The sequence below is a fragment of the Pongo abelii genome, chromosome 13 (genome assembly GCF_028885655.2).
Source record: "Pongo abelii isolate AG06213 chromosome 13, NHGRI_mPonAbe1-v2.0_pri, whole genome shotgun sequence".
In the NCBI taxonomy this organism is placed as follows: Eukaryota; Metazoa; Chordata; class Mammalia; order Primates; family Hominidae; genus Pongo; species Pongo abelii.
In genome coordinates, this window is record NC_071998.2 from 113,404,424 (window position 1) to 113,429,021 (window position 24,598).

Consider the following 24,598-nt stretch of genomic DNA (forward strand, 5'->3'; position numbering starts at 1 on the left):
CCCAAGGCTGACTAACAAGGAACACTGTGCTGGGGGCCTCCATTCAGACAGGCTATGGCTGGGGCTTTGTGTTCTGCCAGCCCCTCCCTCTTGCCTGGAAAAGCTCTGCCCCTCTGCCTGTCCACCTTGCCTCAAAACCCCCTGCTGGGGGCACTTGTCAGCGTGAGGGGTCCCATTGGCTGCACACCTAGTTGGTGCAAGGCAATGCATAGTCGTCTTGTCACGGAATCTACAAAACCACCCCAGAAGGGCAGCACTGTTGTTATTCTCATTTCTCAAAGGAGAAAAACAAACTTCAGAGAAGTGAAGTGTGTTTCTCAAGTCCGACAGAAGACTCAACTGTCTCATGAGTCACCAGACAGAGTGGCTTTTTGGACCGTAATAAGCTTAGAGCTGCATGGCCTGGGCGAGACACTTCACTCTCCATATTCTCTCCTGTCTCTCCGCATGCTTCCGTTACCAGTCATCCAATTCACCAACTCCAAACGAATAACTAAGAGGGAAGCAAGGAGCCCGGGTTTTGCAACCAAACAGCCATGGGTTATTTATTTATTTATTTAGAAACAGGATCTCACTGTGTTGCCCAGGTTGCAGTGTAGTGGTATGATCACAGCTCACTGCAGCCTTGAAGTCCTGGGCTCAAGGGATCCTCTCACCTCAGCCTCCAGAGTAGCTGGGACCACAGGCGCGTGCTACCATGCCCAGCTAATTTTTTCATTTCTGGAGAGGTGGGGTTTCACCATGTTGCCCAGGCTGGTCTTGAGCTCCTGGGGTCAAGTGACCCTCCCACCTTGGCCTTCCAAAGTGCTGGGATTACAGGTGTGAGCCACCATGCCCGGCCTAGCCCTGGGTTTTAATTCTGCTTCTGCCAGAGATAAAATACACATAGTATTTTGTATTTCGAGAAGCTTGAGAAGCTCAAGTCAAGAAAGGGAGGTAAATAGAACAGTAAACCAATAATCACCATGTAATTTGACATACAAGAGAGCTGTGCCTCACAGAAATTTCCCATGTCAATAGAGTCACTTTGGTCCTTTTCACGGTTGTTCAGGATCACATTGTGTGGCTCTATTGCAACTCATTTACTGTTCACTACTAATGAACAGAAGCTTTTTTTCTCTCTCTCTCTCTCTTCGCTTTTTACAAGCAATGCCAAATGAACATCCTTGTACACAGCTTAACGTACTTGAATCAGTGCTTCTGTGGTATGAATGTTTACAGGTGAGGAATGGTACACACATTATATTTTGATAGATGTACCAAATTACCTTCCAAACATAATGTATCAATACAACAATTTATACTCCTCCCTGTAGTGTAGGAGAGTACACTTTTCCCCACTTCTGGGTCAATACTCGGTATTATCAACTTTTTACACTTTTGCTGAACTAATTAAAAGGCATCTTATTATGGTTTTACTTGGCATTATTCTAATTGCTGTTGAAGTTAAACAACTTTCACATGTTTATTGGCCATTCTGATGCTCTGTTCTGCAAACTGTCAGTTCATAGCCTTTGTAGATTTTTTTTTTTTTTTTTTTTTTTTTTGAGATGGAATCTCGCTCTGTCACCCAGGCTGGAGTGCAGTGGTGCAATCTCGGCTCATTGCAACCTTTGCCTCCCAGGTTCAAGTGATTCTCCTGCCTTAGCCTCCTGAGTAGCTGGGATTACAGGCGCCCACCACCAAGCCTGGCTAATTTTTGTATTTTTAGTAGAGACGGGGTTTCACCATGTTGCCCAGGCTGGTCTCAAACTCCTGACCTCGTGATCCCCCCGCCTCAGCCTCCCAAAGTGCTGGGATTACAGGCGTGAGCCACCGCGCCCGGCCGCCTTTGTAGCTATTTCTGTTTGGGTGTTTATCTCCTACTTTCTGCTTCGGTTCTGTCAAGTTTTTGATCCCACTCCTGCCCTTTAGGCTTCTGATGCTCAGGTCTCCTCCAAGGTCCCAAGCACTGCTCCCCACTCCTGTAGTTTAATCTTCCTGATCCATTCCTCCACACAATAGCATTAGCCACAGTTTCAGCCAGCCTGAATCCAGAAGGGCAGAGAAATTCAGATTGAATTTGGCCCAATCAAAAGGCAGTTCAAGTAGTGGATGATCTCCAAAAGGTTTCTCTTCTAACTTTTAAGAACAAAGCCCTCATAATAATCCTCTAAACAAACTCAGCCTCAAACGGCAACAAAGTTACATGAAACAATTTCTTTTTCTTTCTTTCTTTTTTTTTTTTTTTGAGACAGAGTCTCACTCTGTCTCGCCTAGGCTGGAGAGCAGTGGAGTGATCTTCGCTCACTGCAGACTCTGCCTCTTGGGTTCAAGTGATTCTCCTGTCTCAGCCTCTGGGGTAGCTGGGATTATAGGTGTGCACCACCACACCCGGCTAATTTTGTATTTTTAGTAGAGACGGGGTTTCACCATGTTGGCCAGGCTAGTCTCAAACTCCTGAACTCAAGTGATCCACCTGCCCTGGCCTCCCAAAGTGCTGGGATTACAGGCGTGAGCCACCGCGCCCAGCCACATGATTTCTAATGAGGGAAGTGGTTGACAAAATCTTAGAATCTCTTCCATATCTTGTCCTTCAAATGTCAGTGTGGGTGATCTATTTAAAACAGAAGCCCAAAATGCTCTTCTCATTTTATTGAAATTCCCGGAATTAATTGCCCAGGTGATTAGGTCTACTTCAAGAAAATATGAAAACTCCACTGTCTCCCCCAGCAAGCTGGCTAATAGAGAAACTATGTTTCATATATTTCTTGACATGGAAAAGAGCTTGGATACCTACCTGGTCCAATTCTTAATTTTACAGCTAAAGAAACTGGCTGAAAGGGGAAAGTGGCTTGCCAAGGCCACATAACAAGGTCACAGACGGAGCCCAGCATAGCAGCCCAGCCTGCTTTTCCTCTTTGCCCGGCTGCCCATCACAGTGATATGGAAGAAAAGATGCTAAAGGACTTTCTGGAAAGTTCTTTGGTATGAATTCACCACTAGGATCCTTGGAAACAACCACAGCAGCCCAAGGGTGCTGTGTGTTCAACAATCAAATAAATAAATAAAGCCTTTAAGTCAAACCACTGTCATGTGACATACTACCTTAGTTTTGGAGAGCAAGGGAAAGGAACAGTATTATCGTTTTCTTTCTATCATCAACTCTTCCATCAGAGCAGCAAAATTGATTAAAACAAGTCTTCCAGAAAGGGCATGCCTACTTAATTTGCATTCAACCCTCAAATTAAAGGAATACTGGCATGCAATTTATATTTCTTGCATGCAATTTATATTTCTTGCATGTAATTTATATTTCTTATTACCACAGCCTAATTTGACCTTTTATGCAACCATCTCCCTTCAGTTCACAGACAGCATTTTTACTGAGACTGTGACAGGGATTTCTGGGCTTCTTTTTTTTTTTTTTTCCTTTTTGAGAAAACAGAAGCAAAAATCTTGCAAGTCCCCTGTCTTTTCCAATGGCGTTAATCATTAAGGTAGAATCCCGGGCCTCCTTTTGCATAGAAAATGCCCTGGTGTCTATTCTGTACAGAGTGATACACATTGAACGATTAACTAGGCTACTCTCTTTTACAGAGGTGATGGCTGTGCAGCATTCATTCAACAAACAGTTATCAGGCACCATGTGTCGGCTGCTGTTACACAAAGGAGAAGACACAACTGCAAAGGAGATGAAGTTCTTGCTCCCAAGGAGTGTTATACAAGGCAGCTCATGCGCAGGGTGCTTCTGAACACGGAGGAAGAGGTGATTCCCTTCCTGGGGGTGGGGATGTTGACAGCTGCTTCACAAAGGAGACAAAATGTGAGCTGAATCTCCAAGAAAGGGATCACCAAGAAGAGGTGAGGGAGACCGTCTGAGCAGAGGACACAGCAAGAGGAAAGGCACAGAGTGGGGTTCAACATGGATGGAGTGTTGGGGGACAGTAGTGGGAGATGAAGCTGGAGTGCTTTGAGTCACACTGTGAGGAGACTGACTGTCACACTGGGGAGGCTGGACTTTACCCAGCAGACTGCAGAGACACCTATGGCAGGAAACGTCCCCATGAGAATAAAGGTGGACGTATTATAGATAGGCTGTGACCTGCATTAGGCTCTTCCACACAAAACCACACTCCAGGCAGACGAGTTTCCTCTCTGTTCCTGAAGCACAGCGAGCCCTGCCCTGCCTTGGGGTTTTGCTCCTGCCAAAGGGTTTGTTCCTGCAGACTGGGACACTCTTCCATCCACTCTTTCACTGGCTGGCTCCTTTTCACACTCCAGGAGGAAGCTCAAACCCCACTTGTTCTGAGAGTCGTTCTGTGGCCTGTCTTCCTAAACGTTCCCTCACCCCCTAGCTAGTCACTATTATATTAACCCTGTTTGGTTGCTTCTCAGGATTTATCACAACCTGAAGTCATCTTGTTTCTGAATTGCCTGTTTATTGCCTCCACCACTGGAATGGAAGTTCCATGAGGGCAGGGCCCCTGTCTTGTTCACTATCCATGTCTAGAAAGGCAGGCTGCAAAATCAATGTTGATTGAATGAATTAACTAGTTATTGCGTTTCCAGAGTTCTAGCTGAAACTACACCCCCTTTTCTCCCACTGAACAAAGTATTTATGAGTATGAATGAGGAAGAGTGATAGTACTTATTACAATGCCTGTATGTCCAAGCCACACACCACACCAATTTTTATTTTTTCCTTTGGAGACAGATTCTCACTCTGTCACCCAGGCTGGAGTGCAGTGGCACGATCTCAGCTCACTGCAACCTCCACCTCCCAAGTTCAAATGATTGTCATGCCTCAATCTCCCCAGTAGCTGGGATTACAGGCGCGTACCACCATGCCCAGCTACTTTTGTATTTTTAGTAGAGACGGGGTTTCGTCATGTTGGCCAGGCTGGTCTCGAACTCCTGACCTCAGGTGATCTGCCTGCCTCAGCCTCCCAAAGTGCTGGTATTACAGGCGTGAGCCACCGCGCCCGGCCCCAGACCAATTAAATCCAAATCTCTGGGGGTGAGATCCAGACATCAGTATTTCAAGATCCCCTTGGGTGATTCCAATGTGTATCCAATGCTGAGACTTTTGAAGGACAAGCACACAAACAATCTTCATTTTGTTTCCCAGATCTACCAGTTTTCATACATGAAGCCTGGGACATCTTGCTTAGGTACTCCTTAGTCTCTGGAATCTGTCTTATTTTTCAGAAGTAAATAAATTTGCAAATTTCAATATCTTACTTAAATTACTTGTGACACACATCACAAATAATCAAGACACATAAAGGCATCGCAACCTCAAACTGAGACTTCCTAAATAGGATAAGCAGCTTTTTAAAGCCCAAGTATGTCATGATCCATTTCAGGGCATAAAAAAATCCTTTATTATATCCAAAGCATTTCAGCTAGGATTTGATATCTACAAAGATGGCAATTTAATCTCAAAGAGTTACTCGCATTTCTACATACAAGTAATTTATTGTTTGTGGTTTTACAGCACTTAAAGGGTTTGGAAGTCCTTTGGAAAGGTAAACTTCGTGTATAGTTAATCATTTCCTGGATGTTTGTCATATACTGGGCACTAGGATATAGAAATAGAAATAAGATAGAAGTCCAACTCTTGCAGCACTGAGAACAAGAGAGGTAAGACACAGCCAGGGTCACGACAGGTGTTACACAAATACAGTCTTATAACAATGCTACCATTTATCAACCCCCTACTATGCATTTTGTGTGTGTAACTCACTATATACTCATAGCCATCCCAGAAGGCAGGTACTACTACTGTCATCTCCTCCCCCTTCTACTTTACAGATGAGGACTATAAGGTACAGAAAGGTTAAGTATCTTCTCTAGGATCACACAGCCATTAAATGACCAGAGCCTGGATTCAAATCCAGGCAGCCCAACTCCAGAGCCCTCATGCCCAACCATCACACTACATTGTTACGGGAACTAAGGGGCAGGAAAGACCATTTCTGGCTGTAGGAAGGGGATACTTCCTGGGAAAGACACCATTCATGTTTGCCTTGAGAGATGGGTAGACTTTCAAGAGGCAGATACAGGGAAGGACTGTTTCCCGGCAAGGGGATAGCATTCGTGAAGATCTAAAAATTCTTGATGAATAGCATGTCGTAGAGTACAGCCTACATAATAAGAAGTAAGATAATGATGGGGAAATGGGCTAGGCTAGGGCCAGATTATGGAGCGTCAGAATGCCAGTAAGGATTTAGGCTTTAGTTAGTGCCATTTGGGAGCCCCTGAAGGCTTCTGAGTAGCAGAGGCACGTGGAGCAAACTTGAGGATGGACTGGAGGGGGAGATGGCAATGGGAGACCACTTAGGAAGTCATTTTAATAATCCAGGCAAGGGGAACAAAAACAGCCTAGGAAAGTGACAGTGAGATAAAACAGGAAGTAGCAAATGAGAGCGATTACAGAAGAAACTCAACGGGACTTGATGTTGGATTGGAACTTGGAGTAAACGAAGAGTCAAAGATGCATCTCAGGTTATTTGACACTGGGAGGATGGACACACCATTAACTCAGATAGGGAAGACAGGAACAGGCTTGGCAGAGGAAAGGAGTCAGATAAATTTCCTTTGGGGATATAAGGAATTCATCTCATTGTTCTCAAGCCAAACCACCAGGAAGATTTTCTATTATTTGAAGTCCTGTTCAGGAATCCTTCACACTAACTGCTTTCCAATTGTTCTGTGACCTTTTACCTACTGAAATTCAGACAGGCACTTGTTATGAGAGACTTAAGAAATTATTATATTTAATTACTTAGACCCTTCTGTCCTAGAAGGCTATGATGTCGTGTAATCCCATCGAGAGTACAGGAAAGCCAAAAGTTAGTTTCTTTGTTCAAGGAATTCAAAGCAAGGTGGGGAGTGGGGAGGCAAGAACTGCTGTCCAACTTGGGCAAAAGTTACATCCTAGAATTGAATTTGAAACCATTAACAGTTCAAGACACATTGCTCTGGTTCTAAAGAGGTGAGTTAACATTTGGGGAGTGAACAATGCTAGAAGTTGCAGCAGGTAAATTAGTCATAGATCCTTTTCAGAAAGACGGTATGGTTTATTCCCTCATTACCCGTGTGATCTGTGGACCAGTGCCGTTAGCACCAAGAAACAGCTTATTAGAAATCTCAGGACCTACCGCAGACCTACTGAATCAAAATCATTTTATTAGGATCTCCATATAAACCATTTATTTTGAGGGTAGGGGCTTTGGAATCAGCTGTATCTGGGTTTAAATCTCAGCTTAGCCACTTACTACTTACTAGCAGGTAGCCTCCTGTACTTGCTTCCTCATGTCTAAAATCAGTATGTGGTTCTACACCTTGGCTTCACATCGGAATAGGCCGGGAGTGCTTTCAAAAATTCCATGCCCAGGCCACACTACACACCAATTACAACAGAATATCTGCGGGTGGGATCCAAACATCAGGATTTAAAGGCCTCTCAGGTGATTCCAATGTGCACTCAAGGCTGAGAACCACTCATGGCTTTGAAGAACAGGAGTGTGGCCATTGGAACCAGACAATCTTCACTTGTATCCTGTATCTACCACTTCTTATATATGAGACTGGGGCTTCTTAACCTCTCGCTAAACTTTAACTTCCTTCATCTGTGAAATGAGTATGACCTATAGTACCTCGTTCAAAGGACTCTGGACATTGAAGGAGGTGAAACATGTAAAGCACTTAGCACAGCGCACAATATTTGTTATTATTTATGTAAGGCGCAGCTTCCTTTGCAGAAGGAACCTAGGAAGCAACATGTGGGTTGAAGTATCATATAAACACCAATCTGCAGCCATGCTCATACCTTACCCGCCAGAGGTGACTTCCAATTACTTGGCCACCAAAAGGTTAGTGGGTTTTGCCTCAGCTATTGAAAAAAATGCAAAGAAAGTATTATTTTTCATTAGAGAATCTGAGGCAAAAGTTGGTTGGCAAGTAACTTTTGCAGAACAGGTGGGGGTTCTGCTGGAAGCATCCAAAATGCTTCTAGCTGTGGGGTCAGCACCAGGTGCAGAAGCGGGCATGGCAGATCACAGTGCTTTTTCTTTGAACTGTCCTAGCACTTCCGGCAACAGATCCTGCACCTCATCTGTCTGGTGCCTCACAGCAATCTCCCCACTTAGAAAATCTAGAATGAGCCAGAAGGGCCTTTACAAAGACTCTTGTCCAACTGCTTTGCTTTTTAGAGTGCTGCAAAGAGGTAACCAAGGCCCAGCGAGCTGAGAAGACTTATGCAGGGTCATACGCAATTTAAAGCCATAAGCAGAAGGCATAAAATGACCCAGTCAGATGTGGAGGAAACAGCCTAGCAGTGAAAAAGGAATTGAATGAAAGGGGAAAAAAGACATAATAGTGCTTTGAACCAAAGAGCTTTATAAACACTTGTGGCTTTAACCTGCCCAGGAGGTAGATAAGCATGTGTCCTTTAGTTTGTCCTCAAACTCAACCTCTCACAAGAGGTTAAGGAACACACCCAAGGTTGGAATTGACACTCAGACCTCCAGACTTCCTGGCTTTGGAGCTGGAAGTTCAGCCTCCACCTCCCTTGTCTATCAGGAAAAACATCTGGGTTATAATGCTTGAGGATGGGATATCAAGGGGAAGTGGTGGAAGTTCGGTTCTTCAAGAAACTGAGCAAGACTGCATGAGACCCTGCTAGGGGCCCCTCCTATTCCCTGAGTCACGCCTCAAGGAAGTTTCTACACTTCTATCCTGGAGGCTCCCCTTGTATGACCTTTAGAGAAATCTATTTGCCTAAGACATCGGATGGAAGGAAAGAGAGCTGAGACTTCAAAATGTGTGAACACAGACACACCCCAAGGAGCTGCCTAAAGTAACAAAGCCTTTCCTTCACATGGCCACTTCTCCCTGTTCTAACAGGGATCTCCAGCCACATGAGCAAGTGCCTAAAGCAAAGCAAGAGGAACAGGCAGGACCACAAGAAGAAAAAGCAAAGGGAAGTCATCTTTAAAGGCCAAAAGGTCACATCAAACATAATAAAATACAACTGTTTCCTTTAAAATTTTTAATGGACAGGAAATGGTATAGAATAACTGCCAAGTCACATAAATTAACTTTCTTGTTAATGTTTGTGATCCCGGAAAGAACACACTATCAGTCGATGCAAACTGCATGGGCGTTTTCATCAGTCGTTGTCTGGGCACATGACCGAGTGTGGGCCACGGACCCATCTTTACTTGGTCCAGAAATAAAAGCGGCTGCCATGTATGGCAGGCTTCAGATCTCCCTCGATCTCAGGGCTGGGATCCGGTCTTGGTCTTGAGTGATAGGGATTCTCTGGTAAAGGTCGATCTGTTTTCACTTTGGTGACCTGGGAAGGGTGAAGAGGGCAAAAGCAAAGTTGAAAGCTAGGGTGGAGGAATCTGTAACCATCAACGCGCCTCCTGGTGTCTCCCCATTGCTCCCGCTGCTACAACTGCTCCCCGACTTAAATTCCCAGCAAATCACATTCAGACTTATTTAATCGTTGAACAAACACTCAGGAAAGCCTACTTTGTGTCATTCCATGTGGTAGAAACTAGGGATACAGAAGGGAACAAGATACTGTCCTCAAGGGGATCACAGTCTAGAGACGGAGAAAGCCAGGAATAACAACCAAGATTTCCAAATTACCCCGATGCCTAATGGCAATGATGGAGACAGGAACTGCCTGCTATAGGAGCAAGAACTGTGCACATCTAACCCATCCTGAAGGCTGGGGGTCTGGAATATTTTTAAGGAGGTAAGACTTAGCTTAAAGTCTGAGCAGGAGCCAGTCGGAAAGGCAAGGGAGAAAAAGACATTCCAAGTAAAGAGTACATATGAAGATAGACAGGCATGTTTTCAGAATGGCTGAAGCAAAGGCTGCACGAAGAATGGAGGGAGATGAAGCATCTCACCAAGAACTTATTGCTAGAAATGATGCTGAGCACATGATTCCATTCCATTTTCACTCTTATGAGGTCATTCTGCAGGGGCTCACTGAGGCCACCTAGCTAATAGTGGAAGAAATAGTACACAAAGCCAGATATGCCTACTCCAAAGCTTGTGTTTCTTAATACCACACTACAGTGGTGGACAGGCCAGATGATAAAGGGTATTAAATGATATGCAAAGGTGTTTGCGTTTTAACCTGATGGCTGACAGGTGCCACTGAAGCAGGGCGGTAACTAAATCCCATCTCTGTAGGCTGGAAAGTGTGAAAGCTAGACTGGAGAGAGGCAAGACCCAAATTGGGGAGCTGAGCCAATAAGCCAGGAGAGTGGTGAAGTACTAAACTGCAACAGGGAGAGAGAGAATTTACACTCACAGTGTCCCCTGATGGTCACAAAAATCTCAACTGGAAAGCCAGGAGAAACTGCTGTCATTTTAAAGATAAAGAAATAGGCCCAGAGAAGTAAGAAGACATAAGGCCACAGCTTGTCAGTAGTCTTCTGATTATTCCTCTACCGGTCTGAACTCTTAAGTCACCTCATATAGGATGACCAGATTAATCTTCCTAGATGTATAAATTCAGAAACATTTTATTGGGAACAGAGCTTTTGTGTATACAATCACACAACTATTATTATAACCATCTTATGAGGCATTATTATCTCTAGTGCACAGATGAAGACCAGGGAGGTTGGCATGCCTAAGATAAGGTACACAGTAATGTCAGAGCTAAAGCTGGAACCTAAGTCTTCAAGTCTACTAGTTTTGTTTGTTTGCTTTTGAAAGTTTTCCCACCGCCCTGCCGTAAGTAGAGATGGTTCTTAATGATCCACTAGTGGTTCCTTGGTATTTGCAGCTCCTTTAAGGAATTAAAGACATTTATGAAATTGGCTGGGCACCGTGGCTCATGCCTGTAATCCCGGCACTCTGGGAGGCTGAGGCAGGCAGATCACTTGAGGTCAGAGTTCAAGACCAGCCCAGGCAACATGGTGAAACCCCATCTCTACTAAAAATACAAAATATAGCTGGGCGTGGTGGCGGGTGCCTGTAATCCCAGTTACTGGAGAGGCTGAGGCAGAATTGCTTGAACCCAGGAGGCAGAGGTTGCAGTGAGCAGAGATCGTGGCACTGTACTCCAGCCTGGGTGACAGAGTGAGACTCTACTTCAAAAACAAAAACAAAAAAAATGTTGCCCAGGCTAGTCCTGAACTCGTGAGCTCAAGCGATCCTCCTTCCTCAGCCTCCGAAAGTGCTGGAATTGCAGGTGTGAGCCATGGCACCTGATCGAGAAATACACTTTTGAAAAGAGTTAAGAGAATTTTTTTTTACCTTACAGAGTTTTTAAAAATGTTAATACAAAGATTCAAGAATAAATATGCTTTCTTACTAGCATGACTTGTTATTTCTTCTTTCATAAGAGTCAGAAATGAGAAAAGGTAGTTTTATTTGTTACATGTGTAAGTTCTACCACTTTCCAACCTAGAATTATCAACTATTTAAAATAATATGTTCAGTACATCAAAAAGTATCTGAAAATAATCAAGCCAGATACAAAAGACAAAAAAATTGCTAAGTTATTACTTATGACACCAAGCTTATAATCCAACTATTCACAGATGCTATACACAAAGAGAAGGGAACTAGACGGGGTATGGTGACCTGTAATCCCATCACATTGGGACGCTAAGGTGGGAGGATTGCTTGAGCCCAGGATCTCAAGACCAGACTGGGTAACATAGTAAAATCCTGTCTCTACTAAAATACAAAAATTAGTTGGGCATGGTGGCCTGCGCCTGTAGTCCCAGCTACTTGGAAGGCTAAGGTGGGAGAATCACCTGAGCCCAGGAAGTCAAGGCTGCAGTGAGCTGTGATCGCACCACTGCATTCCAGCCTAGGAGAGAGAGTGAGACCTGAGTTTTTCCCTCCATGCCTTGCTACCTGTGCTGCCCCAGAGGGAATGGAAGGAGCTGAGGCTGAAGCAGCAGGGATGGGTCAGATCATAAAGGGCCTGCATGCCATGTTATGGAGAAGATGCTTTATCTCACCAGCAATGGAGAGTCCCCGTACAGTTTTTAAAAACACAGTGACATAAGATTTATTTTCCACACAGATCACTCTTCTTGTGGAGGTGTAATTTAATCCTCTATTCTTCAATTTCATCTAAAGCCCACACTGATCCACCCTCCTCTCCCAGAAATTCATGTACCCCAGGTTAAGAACTCCTGTCCAAGAATAAGATAACAGCAGCAGGAACAATGAGAGGATTAAAAAAAAAGTTCCAGTAGATGCTAATCTAAAGGAAGTGATGACTGCATGGAATCGGTAGGGAATAAAGAATTCAGGTTTCTAGCTCTGACGTTTCAACAGATGGTGGTGTCACAACTAAGATAGGAAATACGGGAGAAAGAGAAACACTTTTAAAACTACAAGAATGTAGTTTTAAAAAAAATCTTAGATATGTTCCTGAAAAATGTGGTGTAAGCCTGATCCTATTTCCCCAGTGAATTCCACAATACCCTCCACAATGTTTTCAACTGACAGTGTTTCACTAATACTTTGTTTATCTTCCTCTATTCCCTTCTGTTCTTTAGCTAATTAACTAAAAACAAATCTGCACATGCTAGAAGGTCTAAAGAAATATTTCTTTTTTTTTGAGACAGAGTCTCACTCTGTTGCCCAGGTTGGAGTGTAGTGCAGTGGCACAATCTCTGCTCACTGCAAGCTCTGCCTCCTGGGGTCACGCCATTCTCCTGCCTCAGCCTCCCAGGTAGCTGGGACTACAGGCGCCCGCCACCATGCCCGGCTAATTTTTTGTATTTTTAGTAGAGACGGGGTTTCACCATGTTAGCCAGGATGGTCTCGATCTCCTGACCTCATGATCCACCCACCTCGGCCTCCCAAAGTGATGGGATTACAGGCGTGAGCCACTGCGGCCAGCCAGAAATATTTCTATTTTTAAAAATTCATTTCTGGATTGTGTATAATCACTGCCTAATTAATATGTTTGATAAATCTGGTAAGTTCTTACATCATATCTGTATTCACAGAGACCCTTTGCTGACCACCTCCTGCCTTTATCCCACCCCTGAGTCAGAAACTGAGACCTCCAGCAGAAGCCTTTTTACCTTTGACAGTTCTCCCAGGTCAGGCCGCACCCAGCCCATTTTGTCCAGGACACACTCGTCAAACTTTGCCTGCTGTTTGCGACAGTGACGAAATAACTGCTGGCCAGTATAATCAATGCAAGTCCAATATTCTGTAAAAGGCTCTGCACAGTGACGTTTTATCTGCCTGGAAAAGAAGGCTGGGTTAGGGGCATCTCTTTGCAAAACAATGAAAAACAGAAAAGTGAGAAAACAATAGGTACAGACCTCAAACACATAGCCTTGCTTTTCGAAAGGTATGTGAGTAAATATTCTTACCTCACTTACAACTTCAGGATCCTCAAGTTGAGAACAAGTTAGTAAACAAAAAAGATTTCTGAGGTAGAAAACCTAATTTATTTATATAGTAAGAAGAAAAGAGTGTAGCCTAACGCACGCATATTTTACTCAGAGAGGAACTCCTTACTTGGGGCCTATTTATTCTTTTCTTTAGATCCAATTCCTCTAAGGGTGTCAGCTTAGCAAATTCAGAAGAGAAGGAGGCATAATTAAACAATGGACATGCTGATAGAAGTCAGAGGTGACAGACAATGGCAAAGGAAGAGATAGAATTATAAAAAGCAAATACACAAACTAACAAGCAGAAGATCCTGGGATCGTTCGGTATAAAGACAAACTGCACTCCACTCCTCAAAAGCTCAAGGTCCTCATTCTATTTACGCATTGAACAAAAATAGATATTAATCCTTGCTATCAAGAACAAAGTTATATTTGGTATTCTCTGTTAAGAAGCAGGGTAGCATATAATTTATTCTGTGGCCATCGAAAATGGCTAGAGAAAATTTAACTTCTGTGTATAAAAAGAATAAGCTTCAGTTTTTTGCAAAATCCCTCTTATCTTATCATTCAAGCCTGCTAGTATGCATGTTCAAGCAAGAATAAAATACCATCATTTTATGTAAAAGCCATACTTGAGGCAGTGAAATTCAGAACACCTCTTTCTCCCAATGAAATAATAATTTTATTATTTAAGTGCTTACGTGTCACACCAGAAATCTAGCTACACTCTCACATGAATCTTGTTTAACATGGATCAGAAAGGAAGGATCTCAGAGATGGCTTAAGGAAGTATACAGTGAAAAATCTGCTTTCCACTCCTGCCCAATAAGCCACTCAGTTGCTCTCCTAGAGGTCCACCAATGTCACCAGTTTCTTAGGTTTCCCTTCCAGGTATGCTAAGCATAACCTGCACGCATATAACTTCTACTCAAGAATCACTTTGGTAGAAAGCAACCATTTCCAATGGGAGTTTTATATTCCTCCAAAATGCTGCAGCAGCAGACAGGCTGCAAGCCACTACTCTAGTAGCACGGATCCCTGTTCTGGACCCTGTTACCCATACCTAACAATTATCTACTAATGTCTACAATCAGCAACTTCAGCAGTGAGAAATTCTTCTATGGAGGCAGTTAGGCACCTTGGGAATTTGTGAAATCCAAATATTCCCCGCTTAAAATGTACTACCACTGGGCCATGGAAAAAATGCTTTGCAAAAGTTCTCTTAGAAAATAAAAATTGTTTAGGCTGGATGCGGTGGCTCACACCTGTAATCCCAGCACCTTGGGAGGCCAAGGTGGGCGGATCACTTGAGGCCAGGAGTTCAAGACCAGCCTCGCCAACATGGCAAAACCCCATCTCTACTAAAAATATAAAAATTAGCCAGGCATGGTGGCACACACCTGTAATCCCAGCTACTCAGGTGGCTGAGGCACGAGAATCGCTTGAACACGGGAGGCAGAGGTTGCAGTGAACCAAGATCACGCCACAGCACTACAGCCTGGGTGACAGTGTGAGACTCTGTCTCAAAAAAAAAAGAAAAATTGTTTAAATAAACACACACACACACGCAACCTCGCTGGCAATCAAATCAATGCAAATTGAAACATCCAAAAATATTTGCACCTCCCAAATATTTAAATACTATGCATACCAGAATCCAGCGCTGAGGACAGCATAAATTGATCCAACATTTAAAAAACAAAAGCAATGGCTGGGCGCCATGGCTCATGCTTGTAATCCCAGCTCTTTGGGAGGCTGAGGCAGGTGGATCACGAGGTCAGGAGATTGAGATCATGGTGAAACCCCGTCTCTACTAAAAATACAAAAAATTAGCCAGGCGTGGTGGTGGGCGCCTGTAGTCCCAGCTACTCGGGAGGCTGAGGCAGGAGAATGGCGTGAACCTGGGAGGCGGAGCTTGCAGTGAGCCAAGATCGCGCCACTGCACTCCAGCCTGGGTGACAGAGCGACACCCCATCTCAAACAAACAAACAAACAAACAAACAAAACAAAAAAACAAAAGCAATAAAGTTCAAGAGCCACAATAATGTTCAAAGCCTTTTATAGAGTAATCTCACTGTTAGGAAATTTATGCCAAGGAATTATTAACTGATGAAAATGATCTATACGCAAAGGTAATCACTGCAGATTTATCCAAAATAATCAAAAACTGAAATCAACAATGATGTTCAATGACAGGAATTGGTCAGGTATGTTATGGTTGGTTTATCCACTGATGGAATAATATATAACCATTAAGAATGATGATCACGGCCAGGTGCAGTGGCTCACACCTGTAATCCCAGCACTTTGGGAGGCCAAGGTGGGCGGATCACTTGAGGTCAGGAGTTCAAGACCAGCCTGGCCAGCACGCTGAAACCCCATCTCTACCAAAAATACAAAAAATTAGCCAGGCGTAGTGGCACAGGCCTGTAGACCCAGCTATTCAGGAGGCTGGGACATGTGACTCGCTTGAAGCCAGGAGGCAGAGGTTGCAGTGAACCAAGATCACACCATTGCACTCCAGCCTGGGCAACAGAGTGAGACTCCATCTCAAAAAAAAAAAAAAAAAAAAAAAAAAAGAAAAAGAAAAAGAAAAAAAAAAGATCATGAAGACTATACAGCAACTTCAAAGAATGTTTCCAATAATGTCAAGTGAAAAATGAATTTCTCAATGTATACAAACTATGATTATAACCACAAAAATATCTTTGCATAGGGACAAAGACAGCAGAAGCAAGCAAGAAAAAAATCAGCTACTGTGCTAAGGTATCTATTTTTTTTCCTCTAACGTCATTGTAGTGGACATTGGTGGTTTTTGCCTAGCCAGCAGTCATTCCCCATTCTTCTGTAACATCCTTCTAATTTTCCTTTGGGAACAACTCCTCCCTGTCTCTCAGCAATGTGGTTTGCATGAAGCTAAGTCCACTCCCCATCTCAGGCCTGACCAGTCAGAGCTTTTTATCTCCTGAAGCACAAGTGATGCAATGATATGTATACGAAGTCAGCCAGCCAGGACAATTAGACTGAGTCCAGGAGCTTCTGCTCACTTCTGGATAAAGGGCACACTTTGTGTAGGTTTGCTAAGCAAGTATCAGCAGAACGGCAACTCGAATGGCTGGTGGCCATTTTTGGTACAGCAAGGTAACAGTCTTTCTGAAATGAGGTCAACAGAGAAAACCAGAACTAAGAGATTGTGAAGAGAGGAGAGGCAAAAAGACATCAAGTAGTTGTGAAATTATTTAAGCCCTTGAATCCAGTACTGCCTGATGCCAGACCTATTTCTGGACTTCAGAGTTACAAGAGCCAATTTCCTTTGAGTTGACTTTCGCTCCTTTTAAATAGAGTGCCAATATGCTTGTTAAAACATCTTCCTACAATTACACAGTTTAGGTTTTTTTTACTTAAGTATCAAGCACAATGACCTACCTAAAACCTAATTCTGAATACAGTTTTCTTTCCATCATACCTGTGTTCGGTAGTAATGACAACAACCTAGTGAATGCCTGCTTAAAAAGGACTGTGCTAGGTTGTTTTACGTGCCTTTTCAAATTCTTCACAGCAAAAAGACTTTCCCCTTGCTGTAGCAACAATGGTCACCAGTCACTTGGCTTAGCAAACCTAGATAGGTATTATTTTACAATCTGGAAACTGAGATTCATGGAGATTAAAGAACTTGCCAGATAATAAAAACAAAACCAAAAGTAATTATCATCCTTTGAATGTTTTACCTTGGTCTGATTTCAAAGCCTACATACTTCCTACTAAAATCCACATTATTAGCTGGCTGTTCACTTATTCATTTAAACCTTTATGTTTCAACCAAGTAGGCACTGATACCAAAAGATTTTTACCTAAAGAAGTCCAAAGCACACTTGTTGACCAGTTTGCCTTCCTCTAAACACCGCCTCGGATCTTTCTCTTCCCAGCGGCAGAGCATAAACTCCTTGTTGGGCTTATCACATTGAGCTCCATAGTGATGGGCCGCAGCTTTAAGCACAGCAGAACTAATTTTCACCTAGGAAAGGAAAGATGGGACAAAGGCCACAGACTGTGAACCAGAATACCACTTTCTCAACTTTACCTCATGCGTGTCAGAATAGAGAACACAAAAGTAGCACTGTTCTGACTTTACCAAGAAAATTAAACACTGTCATAATAATATTTTTTTTTTTTTTTTTTTTTGAGACAGGGTTTCACGCCCATCGCCCAGGCTGGAGCGCAGTGGCGCGATCTTGGCTCACTGCAACTTCGGCTTCCCAGGCTCAAGCGATTCTGCTGCCTCAGCCTCCCAAGTAGCTGGGATTATAGGCATAAGTCACCTCGCCCAGCGATTCTTTACAATCTATGGTGATTTAGAGAACACGAAGCTCTTTCACATATATTATTTTCTTCACTTTTACAATAGTCTCATGAAGAGATTAATATCCCCATTTTAGAGCAGAAGAAATGGCACCCCTAATAGAATCTTTAGATATTTATGGTAGAGAGAAAAGGAGTATAGAGAAGGATGCAGTCTTCTGGGATGCAGGGAGAGGAACCAACTCTGGAAAGCTTTGCTGAGTATCTGCTGCTGGAATAAAATTAATAGATATATATAAGGCTGGGCAGAGTGGCTCATACAGGTAATCCCAGCACTTTGGGAGGCCAAAGCAGGCAGATCACTTGAGGCCAGGAGCTCAAGACCAGCCTGGCCAACATGGTGAAAGCTCATCTCTAGTAAAGATACTAGAGATGTATCTGGGCGTGGTGGTGCACACCTGTAATCCCAGCTACTAGGGAGGTTGAGGCATGAGAATTGCTTGAACCCAGGAGGCAGAGGTTGCAGTGAGCCAAGATCATGCTACTGCACTCCAGCCGGGATGACAGAGCAAGACTCTGTCTCAAAAAAAAAAAAAAAAAATTAAATTAAAGGATAAATAAAACACCCAGAGGACTACAAAGTCACAGAAGATGAGGTTGGAAGAGATCACAAAGAGCATCTAGTCCATCTAGTCATAGTCCATCTAGTAATAACTAACAATAAAGTACTAAAATCTGCAAATTTTTTAAAAATCAGAGCATATCCAAGGTTGCCATCCCTTTAACTATGCCCACCAGTTTCTCTCAATAGCATTTTAGTGATGATATTTTCTTGAGAAGATACACAGTGTAGATATAGCCAGCTCAAAGAGAACTGCAAACTGTCCAGGGCCTACAAACAGCTGCTTAAGCAAGAGACCTGTGGTCCCTTTTCTGTACTACCTTTTCTTATACCAATACCACAATGTTTTAATTACTGTCACCGGAGAGAACATTTTGTTATCTGGGAGAACCATCCTCCTCATTCTTCCTTTTCAAAACTTTTTTGGCTATTCTTTCAGATGAACACTTCCCCCAATAATTTGCATTCAAATTGTATAAAATTTAGTTATATGTTAAATTAGGGAACAATGGGCACTTTTTATAATACTGGGTGCCTGCTCAAACTTCACATCCTCGGAGACCCTCTCTCTAATCATCTTATATAAGCTATCATCAGTGGTCACTCATGTGGTCTGGTCTTAGCACTCATGTGCTAAGTCTGATCAATTCTAGATACTAGATATACTTATGCTTTCCTCTCTGTAAGCACAGTTTCTGTGTAAGCACCAATTACACTGAGGTCATTAACATCTTTCTCAATAATTTTAAGAGCCCCTAAGTGGTCTGTGTGTGACTAGAACATAAGCTCCAAGAGGGAAGGGATTTTGTTTTCAACAGAGATCCACTACTGTAAATATATCAATTCTCCCTAAATTAAGCTATGGTAATTAAATATAATGTTGACTATGGTACACACCAAGCACCCAAAATAGTGTCTGGCACAAGTAGCTGTTGAGCACCCACTCTTTGCTAGAAAATGGGGATACAATAATTAGAAAACAGATATGAATACATGAATTACACCTTCTCATCCACAACACACTTCTCTCCATTTATTCATATTCAGGTCATTCTTGTCCTTTGGTTAAAACTACAGTTTCCTTCATTATAGGGACCTTGAACATTTCTTGTTTATTCCTCAGTATTTTAGCACTTTTGATACTATCTAAATAGGATAGTTTTTCTATTAGACTTTCAAACTGTTTACTGCTTGCTTGTACACTGTATTTTCTCTCCAGCCATCTTACTAAACTCTTGTTAGTTCTGACACAAAACTCAAGAAGATTAACAGAAAAACTGCCATTTACAAATAAAAACTGTCTCTTTCCCTTCTGCTACTTTATTTTTTTCTTCTTATTCTCATTTCCTATTTTATCGCTTTAACCAACCCCTTCAGGACAATACAGATGAAGAGCAATGACAGCAGACAACCTTCCCTTTTTCTAAAATTAAAAGCAAGTTTGGTATAATATTTGCTGTTGGTATCTGGAATATAGTTGTTTGGATATTCCTTGTTAAGAAAGCTTCTTTCTAACTCTAATTAGTTTTGCTTTACTGTTGTTTTCTATACCAGAAAAGACTAAAATTTTTAGGCTTCGTTTTCATTAATTTATAAATGTAACATAGAGCGTTAACAGATTTTGTAAAACTGATCCAACGTATTTCTAGAATAAAATCTAGTCTGTCGCAGTGTATTATGCTTTAATACACTACTGAATTTGATTTGTAAAATTAAAAATTGTTGTGTGAGAACAGTCTGTAATTTTATTTTATTATTATTATTTTTTTGAGACCGAGTTTCGCTCTTGTCCAGGCTGGAGGGCAGTGGCGCAATCTCGGCTCACTGCAACCTCCGCCTCCCAGGTTCAAGTGATTCTCCTGACTCAGCCTTCCTGAGTAGCTGGGATTACAGGCATGCGCCACCACACCCGGCTAATTTTGTATTTTTGGTAGAGATGGGGTTCCTCCATGTTGGTCAGGCTGGTCTCGAACTCCTGACCTCAGATGATCCTCCTGCCTCAGCCTCCCAAAGTGCTGGGATTATAGGCGTGGGCCACCGCACCCAGCTGTAATTTTATTTTTTATATACTTTACGCAGCTAGGTTATTAATAAAAGGCAAGGAAAGATGACAAGAATAATTAATCTACACACTATAGAAAGGAGAATAAAGTTATGACTATGTCTATTAATAGTGCAACTGTTATAATTATCAAAGATAAACTGTTATAATTATCAAAGATAAAGTTTAATTATCAAAGATAAAGTTATGACATAAGTGAAATCTGCCATGATGACTCTAATAAATTTATGTTTAAAATCTGTAAAGTTTTCATATTAAAGTTTTTGAAAATAAAAGAATTTATTTAGGTTAACTGAGTGGCACACATTTGCTTGTTTTATTACCTATAAACAGCTAGAAGAATAAAAACTAACACTCAAACTTTTTTAAAAGCTTAATATATTTTAATAATTAAGTTAGTTATATTTACTTGTCATATGCCTTAAAAGAGCTTTAACTGGCTGATTCAATTATTCAAAGGCCTAAAACTATAAGGCCCAAAAAGCCTGACGCATTATTTGTTTCCCTACAAATGTGGAAATCTTATCAAAATGAAGGTATACTCATGTTGCTGAGCATATAAAACACCATCCCTGTCACACGAAAATAAAGGAAGACATTGAGTCTCTTTCATAATTAATGAAAAAGAGAGATGTGCTAGAGACAACACAGTGAGTCAGTGGCAACCCCAGAACTGGAACACAGAGATTGTGATCTCCAATCAGGCTTCTTCCCATTATATCGCCATCACTTAGGTGGATGAGCCTGAGCTGTCACCATATCCCCTCACCTGCTTCTTCACTAAGACTGATGAATTCCAACAGAAACAACATCCTTTCACAGCTGTTTACCGTGAATACCCTCTCAAATTCGTTCAGATCTCTTTGTCTCAAAGAACACAGAATTTCAACACCCTTCCTCATTTATTCTCACAACAGCCTCACTGCACAGCAGGGTTACACAGTCTGCAGGTGTGGAAACTGAGACAAAGTCACCATCTAGAGCCAATCAACCTTCTAGTCCTGTCCTTGTCTCCTTAAACGTCTGTACCTCTTTTTATAGTACTTTATTTATACCATGCCTTGAGTTTTCCTAAATTTATCTAAAACAGAGAATAGTACTTAATAGAACTGTTATGAAGATTAAATGAGTTAATACACATAAAAATAATAAGAACAGTGCCTATCACATTAAAAGTACACCATAAATATTAGCTATTTTTATTTTTACTCAAAATTGTCAATGTGTCCAAGGACTTTCCAGTCCAAAGCTTCTGACTGCTTTTTCAATGGGGATGTGTCATAACTCCTAAGCCAATGAGGTCCAAAATGTATTTAACTCGCTCTCCAAACCTGCTCCTTCTGGCTTCACCAGTAACATTGCCACACTGCAAATATGACTTTGATTCTTCAACCTTCCCTACCTCCAATATCTAATCCATTGCTAAGTCTGATCAATTCTAGATATACTTGTTCTTTGCTCTCTGTAAGCACAAATTACACTGGGATCATTAACATCTTTCTCAATAATTTTAAAAGCCACTGAGACCAGTCTCCCTGCTTTTCTTTCTTCAATCCATTCTTCACACAGCTGCTACAGTGATCTCCCTAAATGACAATTCTTATTTTACTCTGCTATTAAATTAGTAACCAAACTCTCATTCAGCCTTAACAGCAGAATAAAGCCTAAACTTCTTAACGGGTATTGAAAGCTTCTGGACCCAAACTATCTTTCCACCCTTCTCACCCACAACATTTCAAAAAGGGACTGACTATTTACTGTTCTCTCAAAACACTGAACTCCTTTTTGGCTCCCTGCATTTTCCCATCTCCTTACTTTTGCTCAGACCCTACCCTCACTTAGAGGGGTCTTCTCTCCATCTCTGCCCATAAATGCCATTCTTCAAATGCCATTCAGCCATGTCTTACATTATGCCCAAAAAGTGCTTTCTCTATTCCCTTTATAGTTTCAGAGAATTTTATAACTGGGATCACCTTATCTTACAAATAACCATATCTGCAAATGCTAAAATCAAGTAATCAAGGTGACTGGCAGGTAGGCCTAGAATTTAGATCCAACTTCAAATCTTTTCCTAAACCACATTTGCCCCCTTTCATAGTATTTAATCACACTTTGTCTTGTATTTTAGTTATTTATGTAATTATGCGTATGTTCATTCAATTGTGTGAAGCCTAAAGGCAAATGTATTTCAGATACATCAGTTGTATGAAGTAGAACTTCAGACATTTGTTGAACCTAATAAAAATTGCAACACTAAATACAGCAACTCAAGATTAACCCAACTACATGGGGTGGGGTGGGGTGGGGGGTGGTTCGCGGGGGGAACAAAAGACTGGGGGCCACATGGCAGCTCTCCTCTGCCACCTCAGAGTAAATGTCACTTTAATATAATAAAGTCCCTGAACATAGCTAATAATTTCTTCCTCTGAGGAAAATAACAGTTGCCACTCTCACAGGCATCTAAGATTGGCTCACACCTGTAATCCCAGCACTATGGGAGGCCAAGGCGGGCAGATCACGAGGTCTGAAGATCGAAACCATCCTGGCTAACACGGTGAAACCCCGTCTCTACTAAAAATACAAAAAATTAGCCGGGTGTGGTGGTGAGCGCCTGTAGTCGCAGCTACTCGGGAGGCTAAGGCAGCAGAATCGCTTGAACCCGGGAGGCGGAGGTTGCAGTGAGCCAATATCGCGCCACTGCACTCCAGCCTGGGCGACAGAGCGAGACTCTGTCTCAAAAACAACAAACAAACAAACAAACAAACCAAACACTTAACATTGTGCCTGGTATATCATTGCTGGTACATCATTTCTAGCCTTGGCCTTCCTCTCCTTTAACATAGCCTGTTCTACTATCCAGCCCTGCCACGACACTCCTCTGCCTTAAAATCTTCCACGTCTTCCCACCACCTCCCTTACTGGATCAAGTCCAAACTGTTTGGTCTGGCCTTGTGGAAGCTGCTTCCAAGTCCTATCTCAGCCCAAGTTGCCTCGCCAGGCTCAGCACCTGCTGCTTCCCACCACCACCACTAGGGTCCCATCAAACTACTTGGCTCCCTAAACACACAAGTTCTGCTAGGCCTTCTCATTCTTTTGAGTTTTCACCCATAATATAGTGGAAGAGCACTGGTTTTAAATCAGACCTGGGTTCACTTCCAGCTCTATTACTTACGAGCTCCGTGACCTTGGGCAAATCATTTCTACTCTCGGGGCCTAGTTCCTTATTTATAACATACTACTACCAACTGTATATATATCCTACCTTATAGTGTTGCTGGGAGGATTCAATGAATTAATGCATGGAAAGTAATTAGCATCCTACCTGGTACCTAGAAAGGACTTGATCATGTTAGCTGTAATTAGTAGGGTATGCTTCTACTTCACTTCTCACAGCACTAACTACATTGTACTGTGACTGCCTCTTTATGTGTCTGTCTCCCTACTGGATTGTAAAGTCCATGAAGGCACAAAGTATATCTCTTCCAGCGTTATGTGTACATGTTAATTACTCAAATGATAGTTCTTGAATAAACGAATGCTTTAAATGAGTCCTGTTACCAAACACCTTCCCATGGCTGTGAGGAGACGCACGCTCCAATATCGTCTCATTTTTCCGCGGCTTCCTCGCCCCACTCTATGCACTCTGCACTGGTGATACCATTTTAAGGTAGGTGACTGTCTCCCTCGACTGTGAGCCCCTAGGGTTGTATACTCACTTCGCATGCAAGTTTGAGGATTAAGCAACATAAGCTAAGTAAAATGACCGGTTGGTGCTTAATAAAATGCATCACTATTATTCACGGAAGAAGAAACAGGTCGCTGCGGAGGGCGAAAAGGGGAGGATTCTAGAGCCACTGCAGGATGCGACAGGGTAGGGTAGAGGGGAGGCGACTCCCAAAGCTGCGGAGTGGCTCTCCGGGGGTCGACCTGTATATGCGTTGGAGGACTGGGGAGAGGGGCCCGGGGCCCGGGATCCGCGGAGCCCAAGCGGGGCTAGGCCCAGGCCCGAGAAGCCGCAGCCCCATGTCTCCCTTGCCTGTCCTCCGGATAACCTCACCTCGTCTACTTTCAGCTCCTCTAGAGTGGGCAGCTCCACTATCCCCGGCATGACGGCTGCAGCCCCGACCCCGACGAGAAGCCCTCAGCCGCGTCGCCCCCGTCTCCTTGAACTCCCCTTTCGACCGCCGAGTGCCACACGGCGCCTGCGCATGCGCATCCGGCAACACG

At 42.7% G+C, this 24,598-nt stretch overlaps 1 protein-coding gene across 1 annotated transcript; it reads right to left on the minus strand.

Moving 5' to 3' along the window:
* Window positions 1-9,022: 9,022 nt before the first annotated feature.
* Window positions 9,023-24,554, minus strand: NDUFA8 (NADH:ubiquinone oxidoreductase subunit A8). Its single transcript, NM_001132326.2, is given in 4 exon segments — window positions 9,023-9,343; window positions 13,071-13,236; window positions 17,240-17,403; window positions 24,429-24,554. Coding segments are annotated over 4 exon segments (519 nt in total). The 5' UTR covers window positions 24,480-24,554; the 3' UTR covers window positions 9,023-9,205.
* Between the last annotated feature and the right edge of the window lie 44 nt (window positions 24,555-24,598).